Below are 11403 nucleotides of genomic sequence, written 5' to 3'. Positions count from 1 at the left end.
GCGTCCCGCGGGTCCTTGCAGCTCTTCGGGGTATTCTTGCGTGTCCATGTGGCTTTTGGCACACTCGGCCTTCCGGAACTTTTACGGGTCAAAATAAGCTCGTTCCATTCCCCGCAGGGTTGTTTCTTTGTAGTGACTGAGGAAACCCATGTAATGGTCACATTACCAGCTTTTAAACCTGTAACTGGGTTGAAAGCTACCTTGTCATAACTGTTAAAGGTAGGTGATGTTTTACAGACACTTGCTCTGAGTTGGTGACGGGATCTGGCCAGGACAGTGTTATTTAGATTTTTTTTTTTTTTTTAATAATGCCTAATTGCTTTTTAAAGGATATCTGTTTGTTACTTAATGGTAGCACACATGTGGCAGTCACAAAACTAGCTGTTTGGAAGTAAATAATGTAGGATAACATCAGATTAAAAAAGCGATGATAATTTAAGTATAATGATACTGATGCTTAGTACTTGGCTGGAGTGTTTTTGCTTGGAGAGCCAAACTGGTTTAGAAAGGTGAATCTTTCATTAGCACGCATCTAAAATTGCCTGGTTCTTGCATTGTGTAGAAACTCTGTTTTACCAAGTTTCCATACAGTTTTTAGTCAAAATAGAGAATCATGTACATATATTTTCTTCAGAGTGTCTAGTATCTTCTTCCTCCAATTTTTTTGGACGTGCATAGTGGGAAACATAGCAAGGAATATAAGATGTGTGACAAAACGTGAGTCTGGATATAGAACTACTATCTAGTCTGTTTCTCTGTTGCCTAAGAAAATATTTGTGCTGAAAGTCATGATTATATGAATACTCTTCTTTAAGGACTGTGTTGGCAATTGCTGGAGAAGACTTTTCTATCGTTGCCTCTGACACACGACTGAGTGAAGGTTATGCAATTCACTGCCGGGACAGTCCAAAATGCTACAAACTGTAAGTCTGGATCTTGTAAGAATTGATACAGATGAAAGATCTTTTTATATTGATGAGGATGTCACCTGCCTGGAATGATCTGTCATTTTCTTTAAGCGGAATTCTCAGGAAAAAAAGGATAGTAAAAAAATTGATTTTGGAGTCATGGTGACTCTTGCTGTAATGCAAGGTGTGATGTGGTTTTGTAAATACAGCCAGATTTCTTGTTGCATGCTTTTGAAGTTAGCTGATAACAACATTTTTAGCGTGATAGAAGGCTTAGCGTAAACTAGGTGTTTTTTTGGCTGGATAATCAGAAGAACTTTGGTCTAAACTGTAGCATAACTTAATCCTGTGGTAACTTGTTCTGCTTTGTCAGGACATCTGGTGTTGGTACACAAGTGTGCCCACTGCTGCCAGTTATACTGTGTATCTCTAGTCAACCATCTGGCACTTTGAAGAGGTGTTTGTTTGAGGAGAGGTAAACCTGTCAGTAGTTCCATTATTGAACTTTTTATGCTCATTGTATGCTTATCTTGACTCACCTAGATAGCATCCCCTCGGTTTAAAAATACATATTGTTTACATTCTTTTGACTGTAGCAGGTGCTTACCTAGTAGGCTGCCATCAGTTATGTAAACAATTTTTTTTGTTTATGTCTTTTTTTGTTTTTTTAATTGATGACACAAGATCATATGAACTTATGTTTCTCCTGGCTAACTCCTTACTATATCTTTGACTCTCTGACACTGTCCAAATGGAAATTACTGTGGTACAGTCTGCATACTGCACATGATGGCTTTGTGTAATTCTAGTGACAGGCTGAGAGAAGATTTCAATTTAAATTGTTTTCTGAATGACTGCTTTGTGTTAGTCTATAAGTATGCGTGAATGGTTGTAGACTCTCACTAATTTACTATATTTAAATTTCAAATGTGCGTTCCTGTAGTTAGAGTTCATGAAACGTTTTGAAACTGAGCAAAGAGCTAACCTTCTACAGTGCATCCACAGCCAGATAACTTCTGTTGTGCTGACGCAGAAAATCACCTACAGCATAAGTGTACATAACCATCATACAATCTTAACACAGTCCTCTGCCTAGGTGGAGTGAAACTGGGCTGAGCGATACGACGTAACAGGCTCCCCATCTCAAAACAGATGCTCTAGCAAGACTGAATGGTAATAGCTAGAGTTAGGGGTGCATGAAGAAATTAAGAATTTCTTTTTGTCAGTCTTGCTGTGGAAGTCAGTGGATTGAAGAAAGACATCTGCGTGGTCCTGCACTTAATGATTTCTCTCCAAGATGTAGGTTGCAGTTATCTTTTGTACACAAAATATCTGTTACTACATTTTAGACAGCTGTTTCTGATAGCGTTAGAGAAACTGAAAATACATTTGGTGTTTTCATAATAATCTACCATGTAAGAAACTGGTATAGTTCATGTTAAATCTAAAATCGCAACAAAACTTTATGTTTTACAGAACAGAACAAACGGTCATTGGATGCAGTGGTTTCCATGGTGACTGCCTTACCCTTACTAAAATTATTGAAGCAAGATTAAAGGTAGCTAACTATCTTACTGTGTTTAGAAACTTATATTCTTAGTATCAATTTGACACCAATAATATGGTATGTTTTAAATATAATTTTTGCTGGTTTTCTTCAAGTGTTACAACCATAACTATGGCTGTATTGCTAGTGAAAGATCAGGCAGAGGAAATTGATGCTATGTTCTTACTAAGTGTAACATCACAAATTTAAAGAATGGAGGAGCTGGAGAGGATAATGTTAATGAGGCAACATCTATTCTTTGCAAAACTTTGGAGAAATATTAATTTTTGGCTTGTAAGAAGGCTTTACTTTTAGACCAGTGTGATTTCAGTAATCATGCTAGTTAATAATCTTGCTTAGCGTCAGATTCTTCTGCAGTGAGGTTACAGAAAATGTAATTCTGATTGAGTGTAAAATTTAGTGTTTGACTTTCTTCTTGGACACGCGGTACCGTTTGCAGATGTACAAGCATTCCAATAACAAGACCATGACTACTGGGGCTATTGCAGCAATGCTGTCTACAATTCTGTATTCTCGACGTTTCTTTCCTTACTACGTTTACAACATAATTGGTGGACTTGATGAAGAAGGTAAGACTTTAAACAAAAAAGAGGAAAAGAAGGGCTAAATTTCCGTAGGTGAATAGCTATCCTTTTACATCTCAGGTGTACTGATGGAGTAATGACATTTGTGTTCCTATTCCTAACACCTACCTTTAGGCATTACGGCACTTATACAAGTCAAATGCATATTATGCATCTGACTTGTTTCCTAGTTTCCGCTACTAACTTGATCTTCCATTTTTGAAGGTCTGAAAGTCTTAATAACTATTTTATAATTATTTGATTACAAGTGAAATCTGCTAACGTCGCTTACCTCTTGTACTTTACTCTAGACTGGAACACTTTATAACAGCTTTGCTGGAATTCTTAATTGTGTCTTTAAAGGAGATATTAGCAGTAAAATGGTATATATTTTACTCTGGCCTGTCAGTGTGGTAGAGATTATTAAATATGAAGGTTTACTCCAGAGACAGGTTCCTACGAAGAGATTTTTAAATGTTAACTAATCTCTTATGAAAATCATGACTTCTGCATGGAAGCTATAGTTTAATGTATAGCCCTTTCAGGACTTACTGGGCTCTTGTCCAATGGTTGGGTTGCTAAAATACTCTGGCTTTGAGCAGGAGCTCAGAGGTGGTCTTGTTTGGATAATTTCAACCATTCCCCACAGTTTGTTGTTACCATTAAGTTACGCTGCTTTCCCAGTCTTGCTAAGGCATGTCTACGATATGTGGAGTCTGGAAAGGGATTAGTCTGCCCTGCGTAATGGTAAATCTCAGATTATGAGGGTGTTGTAGCAATTGGTAAGAATAAGAGTGCAGGTTTGTGTGCATGGGCTTAATTTGGGTGCAGCAAGGTTGATTTGTTCTAGTTTAGTGTTACTTTCTGGATCTCTGCTAGCCTTCTCAGGGCTGCTCAGCTACCTGTGCTGTGCTGCCAAATGCATTGGCCAGTTTATTAAATCAAGTGCAGCTTGTCTGAACAGAAAGGATGAGCTTGGCCAGGTGCTGCGTTTTGACTAGTATGTCCTCATCAAGTGCTGATGCTTCAGAGGTGCAGCGTGTCTGCATCTCTGATGCCGGTGCAAGCTAATAAGCTTTGCACAACCTGGCCTGACTCCAGAGGGAAGTGCATAAGAGACCGGAGCATCATCGCTGGTTCCGGGAAGGCGATGCAGAGGCATCCAAGCGCGTTCTCTGGACATAGTTCAAGAACTGTACTGTTCAAGAACGATGGCTAAACTGCCTCTTTGTGCTAGCTTCAGAACCAGCAGAGCTCTTTGTGCAGCACTGCGCTCTAGCACATTCTCCTGCTCTGATTATTCTCCATCAGCACTTTTTCTGTGGTGGGTACTGTAGAAAACGTCTGTTAGAGCATGTTTATAGCTTAAATATTGAGAATAACCTTGCATATAGTACCAGGTCACAACCATAGTGAGCTTACTATACAAAGCATCATCTGAACATACTGCAGTATTATTTCGTAAAGGTTTTCTGGTTTCTCTGGTATTCCAGAGACTGCTTATGGAGAGAGCTAGTGTTTGATGCTTATCTGTATTAAGAATCTTTCTGGATTGTGATTACATACTTTTTTTTTTTTCAGGGAAGGGAGCAGTATATAGCTTTGATCCAGTGGGCTCATACCAGAGAGATTCTTTCAAAGCAGGTGGATCAGCAAGTGCCATGCTGCAACCCTTGCTTGATAACCAGGTAAAATAGTTCTCCTTTTTTGTTCTCCCTCTCTTTTTTTTTTTTTTTTTTTTTTTTTTAAATGATCTCAGTAAACATTTGTGACATTCAAATTAATGTAGCTTGACTGTTGGGGAATACTACTTTTGAGAGAAGTTTTAAATGTATTACAGGTAGGATTGTTAATCCATACATTTATAAATTGTGTGGCTCTACCTTCTCAGGAGAAATCAAAGTTTTCCTTTAGAATCTGTTCAGAATTTTAATGTGCTACGAACAGTGGACTGCTTGTTTTTTTAAAATACAGGTTAAATATTTTAATTGGGGAATTATATTTCCCATAGAAGCTGTTTGGGTTTTTTTTCTGTTTTTTTTCCCTAGCTGATAACATAAATATGCCTGTTATTTCGCATGAAATAGTACTAAATGAAGAAGATAGAATTAGTAGGTGTGTATATAATACATTTTATCACTTAACATACACTTGTTTAAAAGTCTTAAGTTTTGTACAGCTCAGATGCCGTTTTCTAAGAATGTTCTTACATAAAACTGGAAACTTATTCAATTAAATCTGTCTAAAAATACTTGAAGAATATTTTCATATTTAATCAAAACTGTTAATTGTTGAATGAGAGAAATATCAAAACATGTTTTGCTCATTTTATTTTGCCAATACTGGCATTGGTATTGTTTAGTCAGTTGAGCCTGATGTCAACACAACTTTTGTGCTTAAAAAAGCCATAAGCACTCTTAGTTCTTACCAGCTGAGAAAGGAGTAGAATCTTTCTTTCTTTTTTTTTTTTTCTTTTCAACAACTCCAGGTTCTTAGCTTTGACTTAGTTTTGAACTCTATTAACTGAAGAAAATAAAATATCTTCTGCAGAAACAAAGTTGTCATAAGTTGCTTTTTATCGCTTATGAGTTTGAGGCATAGTAAGTGACTCTTCCGCTCCTTTTCCAGTTCTGATGCTTAAGTGGACACGCAAGTTTATCAGTTAAAATACACTATTTAATAGGAGTGGTTATGCTCCAGTATAGACTGTTATTTTTGAATCCTAGGTATGTTTAGGAATATTTGCTTTTAAGAAATGTTCCTAACTATAGAATGACTAGAGAAGAGGCTTGTGTGCAGTTCTGATACTGCTAACCCAGTGAGAAGTTTCTGAAGAGTTAGATCAGTTCAGATCTGAATGTTCATCGCGATCTTGTATGTGCTGAATGGGTGGGAGGAGCTATTCTGGCTGTATACTGGATCTGCTTCTAGTTGCTTTTGTAAGAGGATCAACATCGGCAAAGTTCTGATCATGCAGCTGTAAACTGTGTGGAGGAATACTTTTGCCAGCTTTGGGTTTCTAAAACAGACCAACCATTTCTTCTTTTTAAGTTGTCTAAATCTGCTCATTCTAGTGCAGAGACTGAAACAGCTTTCGTGCTAGATGGATCATACTTCCTTTAAAATGCATTTTCATCTTTTCTTAGATTGGATTCAAGAACATGCAAAATGTGGAACATGTACCTCTGACCCTGGAGAAGGCTTTGCAGCTGGTTAAAGATGTCTTTATTTCTGCTGCTGAGAGAGATGTGTACACTGGGGATGCACTTAAGATTTGCATTGTCACAAAAGATGGAATTAAAGAAGAAACTGTCCAATTACGAAGAGACTAATTCAGTTCACTTATAAACACATAATCTATGATGTACAATTTACCTGTATTATGAAGACATTTGTCTTATTAAATTTTTTCAAGAAGTTCGACTAGTGCAATGCTGAGTATTTTCTACCTTTGTTAGAAGTGATTGTGCATTTTAGAAACCAGAGCAGTTCATGGTAAGGAAGTGGCTAAGAGTTACAAGTCAGTTTTGTTCATCTCATCTTAATGTATTGATCAATCTAATTCCAATGTCAGTTTAATCCCCTTCTCGCAATCCCTTATGCTACAATATGGAGGAGTTTAAACTTACTAAAATTTAGGTTCACCGACTTTTCTGATAATGCTTTCAGTTCAGCCTTGGTTTAGTGAGAAAAGCATTTGTTGTGTTCGTGCTGCCTTCTCTGCACTTCATAGCTTGTTTTTCCGATCTTCTCTATCTCTCTGACATGCTGTCCTGGCATTTGACCTCTTTGTACTTATTTACAGAGACTATAAATATGAGTCACCTGAAACCGATTTCTCTGTGTAAGAGGGAAGAATGTTAAATGGAATCTTCCAGAGTTTAGTCCTGGACTCTGCATCTGGGCTCACCTCTACGTGTTTCTATTCGGTTAATGCCCAAAATCTGAAGCAGCATCCTTTTATGGCTACTGATGGAAAATAACTTAGTATGGAGATTGCTGAATCCCTGTTAATGCCTGGGGGCTTTGTTAGCCCTACTACTACTTTTGATTCTTGGGAAATTGCATCACATGTAGACTGTTTGTCTGATGTGCTATATGGCACTCCTGGAAATTGGCTTGAGTGCTAGGACCTTTAGAAAAGAAGAGCTGCATCATCAAGGGCAAAATAATCTTCTCTTGCCCAGGAATCCTTTCACAGTCTGTAGCTATTTAGAAATGGACATATAAAATATCTCGTTGGTTGAGGTGGCATACTTGTTTTTTAAAAGAGCAATTTTGCTGATGTGTTTGACTGTACAGTAACCTTGTCTCCTGTTTGGAGGTGGCCGACTGTCTTCTGTGCAGCGTTTCAGGTGCTGTGCATTTTTCCTAGCTCTGGCTAGTCTTCACCAGCGATGGTAGTCTCAGGCTTTCTAGACAGTTTAAATAGGAGTAGCGTTTTGAACCTCAATAGTCAAACAGCTGGTGCATTTAAACTGACTCTGGCTGTGTTTAGGAAATCCAGTGAGTGGGAACGCGAACAGTAGCCGTGTCCCCGAGTGTTCATGGAAACAGTTGACCGCTGGGTGCCACTGTTGGGCAGAGTAAGGAGGGAACACCTCATCCCTGGGTAACTGGGCAATAAGGAAGGAGCACAGAATCCCAGTCTGAATAACACTGGGGCTGAAGTCACTTGGTCACGCAAGTTGGAACTTCCAGACAGGTTCAGGTAACTTAATGGGATGTTTAGCATTATTTGCAAAAGTCATCTCCAGTGGACACGGTTAATTGTATGAATGACTGTGTCGCTATATGCTGTTCTGTACTGAGCAAACTGCACACGGTGCAATAATTCTAAGAACAGAATGCTTGCGTGTATTTAAAGTACAAATCGGCAATACCAAATTAAATACATGCTCTGTTACTTCTATAAAATTCAATTAAAGCACTTTAAGTGCGGCTATCTTTGATACCAGATTGATGTTAAATTGCTCGAGTGTTTCACAATAGATTGTTACAGCTTTATGCAGAGTTGGTGAAGTCTAGTGAAACTGAAGAGTATTTAAGTTGGAAAAAAAAGCAGCTGGGGGTAGCAAGTTGACATGCCTGCCTTTGGGACAGGTCCGTTTGCAGTATGCAAGATCTAAACAGTGAAGGGAAGGGCAACAAACAAGGAGAACTATCTACTTTGTACCTGGATTAACGTAATGTTCTTACAGGATGCCAAATGTGTAGGAGAGTTGCACTGATTCAATTTAAAAAAATTTTTTGATAAATTTGGATGCTTTTATATTTAAGGGTAAATTTTACATCCAAAATAAATGCATGTCCAACAGATTTTAGGAATTACTTGTTTTAGTTTGAGGCGTCTAGGCCTGTCTCTGTAAGCTGTTTTAGGAGAAATACGAGGTAATTAGAGTGCTCAGGTCTCATTTGCAATCTCAGAAGAGATACAACAGCAGATGCGGGGGATGCAAGTTTTCCTGTCACTGTGTGTCAGTGCTATCCTGTTGGAGCACTTGTGCAGATGAGATGGCCATTTTTTATCCTTTTCAGTTTTCCATTTCCCTGCAGAGTACATCTGGCTGAAGAACCAGCAGGGGATGGAAGCTTTTTCACAGGTCCGTTGGGCTGAAAATACCAAATTTCTTTTACAGAAGGTAGCACTGCATTCACTCCCTCTGTGGATGGGTTTTTGGAACGAGTGACGTAGGAAGGTTTGTTTCCCAATTTGTTTTTAACTTCCTGGTTATGCCCTTCCCTGATGTCATCACCACTCATGCTCAGAGTTGGAAGTTGCAGGAGTGACAGAAGATGTGGGAATACAAAAATGTTCATGGGGCCGCTCAGCTAGAAGTTACTTGGTTGCTCGTTAGTATTAAAACACATTCAAAAATCACAGATGTCAGATGTGTCTTACAGATAAAAGGCACCAAGAAGGGTTTTTTTTTAATCCACCAAGTCACTTAGCTTTGTTTGCGAAGATTGTCATCACCTAGGTCTGAAAGGTAGGATGCCCTGACTGTCTGCAACTCTCCTTAGTTCTGTGCCTGTACTTCCTATGTATAAATCAGTCAGTAGTTATTTCGCACCGTGTCTACAATGTAAATTAATAGTTTATGAAGCACTTTGAGCACGATCTCAGTTACAGAACTGTCTAGGCAGGTAGGCTATAGAGGTACAGCTAGGCAAAACAAATGCAACAGTACCGCTTAGGGTTGCCAGAAGCAGAGGTCTGCGTTTGGCAGATTACTTGGCCAGGGATTAGATGTCTTTAATAAAATTTTATGTAAGAGAAAGGAGGGAGAGGGAAAATGTTTATCTTGCAGTACTTTTTCTTAATATTAAATACGTTACATGTGTATTTCAGAAGAGAGCTGTACTGCAGGATTTGACTAATCTTGGAGCGAGCACTTCTAACCACCTTGTTCAAGAGTGTGCAAGTGACGGGGTATATAACAAGGAGAGTGCAGAGTAGCAGCAACAGCTAGCTCGACTTCATCTGCAGCAATACTAGGGCCACCTTAAGATGGCAATAGTTAGTTGCTATCACAGGCTTCAACACAATTACACACGGTGTGGATAAAAATAGTCATACCTACTTTACCAGTTTCCCACTACAATGTGCTTTGCGGTACTGTTTATTGAGGAGATGGGAGGCTTTATTTTGATCTCAGCCAAATGGCAGCGTACTGTTGCTTATATAAGGGACCTTGCAAGGTCAGAATCGGCCTTAAAAACTAGGTTTGTAATAAAGTAGACCTTCCTTCATTTTTGGACATGTTTTCAGCAATATTGGTTATGCATCAAATGCATTTTGTGTACAGGGGAGGGGGCTTATTACTATGGAAAGTGAAAGTGCTTGACAGGACATTTATATTGCGTATATGCTTCTAAATGTTTAGTTCACTACATCATTTGCTGTATCAGTCAAGGATAAGTTTAATTTTCCTTTAACTAAAACCAAGACTTTCTTAAGGCTGAATCATAAAATGTTGTTTTATAAACCAAGTACTGAGCTTTCTCACTCTAGGATGACATTTTTCCTTTTAGAGTGAGATATGCCTGTAGCACTACGTGTGCCTCGGTGTGCTGGGAGTCAGGAGCAGGCTGCTTCTATTTTATTGCCATTTCCTAGAGAAAACCATTTAAATGGAAATTATAAAACACTATTTGAAGTATAGCAGTTTGAAGTGGTCCTACTGCAACTTAGTCCTTTATTTATTTACTTAGTTGTAATTTCCCACACTTGAAAAACTTTTTTTTGATACTCCAGAATCATCTATCTTGGAAAGCAAGAGAAAGCTGCCTTGGCAAGTGATCTTGATTTGGTGATTCAGGATTTTACAAACCTAAGCTTGGAGAGAAGTGGCAGGAGCAAGTGGGGAATGATTAAAGCAGCATTCATGTGAATCTGAGCAAAATAAAGTAGTCCTGTTTCTCCCCAGTCTAGTAGAAGATAGTTTTAGGAGTATAAAGTAATTCCTGTCTTGTTCAGGGTTTCTGATCCAGAGTCAGGAACCAACTTTTGAGTGGAAGGGATTTGGAAATGACAGCTTTCCCATTCCTCCTCTTTCTTTCAGCCATTGCTTTTGTTTAGTGTGAATGTCCTTTGCTTTTAGGCCATTTGGGGCAGTCATAAACCAGACAATATGGCACATGGGCCTGAAGTTAACTAAGATTTGTCTCCAGATCTGCCTTGTCAAGCCAAATTCCTTTTGAGAAGGGTTTTGTCTGTGTAAGTGCAACAGAGTGAGACCAGCCTTATATTCTTTCAACTCTAATATGTAGTTAGCTTAATTGTATGGACCATTTTATGTGCACTTCCTTTTCTAAGCAATTTCAACAAAGTATTCATAATTACAAAAACATGGTTTAACAGAAAACCAAACAAAAAATCCTCAGTATCTTTCCTGTTAGGCTGTTCTTGGCCCTTTTCCTAACAGTTGCTGGCAAAGTTCAACTTCACTGTTCATTTCAGAGGCTCAAGTGGGGGTAGGGATGGACTTCACTGTAGCCTACAATAATTAATATTCTTTGGCACAAGGTACACATTAAAGGGGTGCTGGCAAGAGAGTAGTCACGGTACCAAAAATTCAACCAGTCCTCTGCACTTTAGATAAAAAATACATAAAAGGAAAGTTAAAAAACAGGATTCCCATTTTTGCTGAGGAAGAGGAACAAGATGTGGAAGATTGCAAGTTGTACTACAGCGTTATAGATACTTCATGGTTGGGGTAAAGTGTTTTTGGCTTACCTGAGACCTGACTTCTCTGAAATTCAGATATTTCCATTGCTTGGCTTTCTCCAACCACACAAGTTTGATGATCTCCTTGGTGGTTCTACAAGCAGTCACTGATGTGCTGATTTACCTAGGTGCCCA

At 38.6% G+C, this 11403-nt stretch overlaps 1 protein-coding gene across 1 annotated transcript; it reads left to right on the top strand.

Moving 5' to 3' along the window:
* Nucleotides 1-815: 815 nt before the first annotated feature.
* Nucleotides 816-6459, top strand: PSMB1 (proteasome (prosome, macropain) subunit, beta type, 1; the record flags this gene model as incomplete). Its single annotated transcript, XM_009583663.1, has 5 exons — nucleotides 816-923; nucleotides 2385-2466; nucleotides 2915-3044; nucleotides 4620-4726; nucleotides 6185-6459. Coding segments are annotated over 5 exons (613 nt in total), but the record flags the coding sequence as incomplete, so codon positions are not given.
* Between the last annotated feature and the right edge of the window lie 4944 nt (nucleotides 6460-11403).

This window comes from Fulmarus glacialis, unplaced genomic scaffold (genome assembly GCF_000690835.1).
Source record: "Fulmarus glacialis isolate BGI_N327 unplaced genomic scaffold, ASM69083v1 scaffold10498, whole genome shotgun sequence".
NCBI lineage: Eukaryota > Metazoa > Chordata > Aves > Procellariiformes > Procellariidae > Fulmarus > Fulmarus glacialis.
Note: the sequence above shows the minus strand (reverse complement) of the source record. Positions and strands in the feature narration are given on the sequence as shown.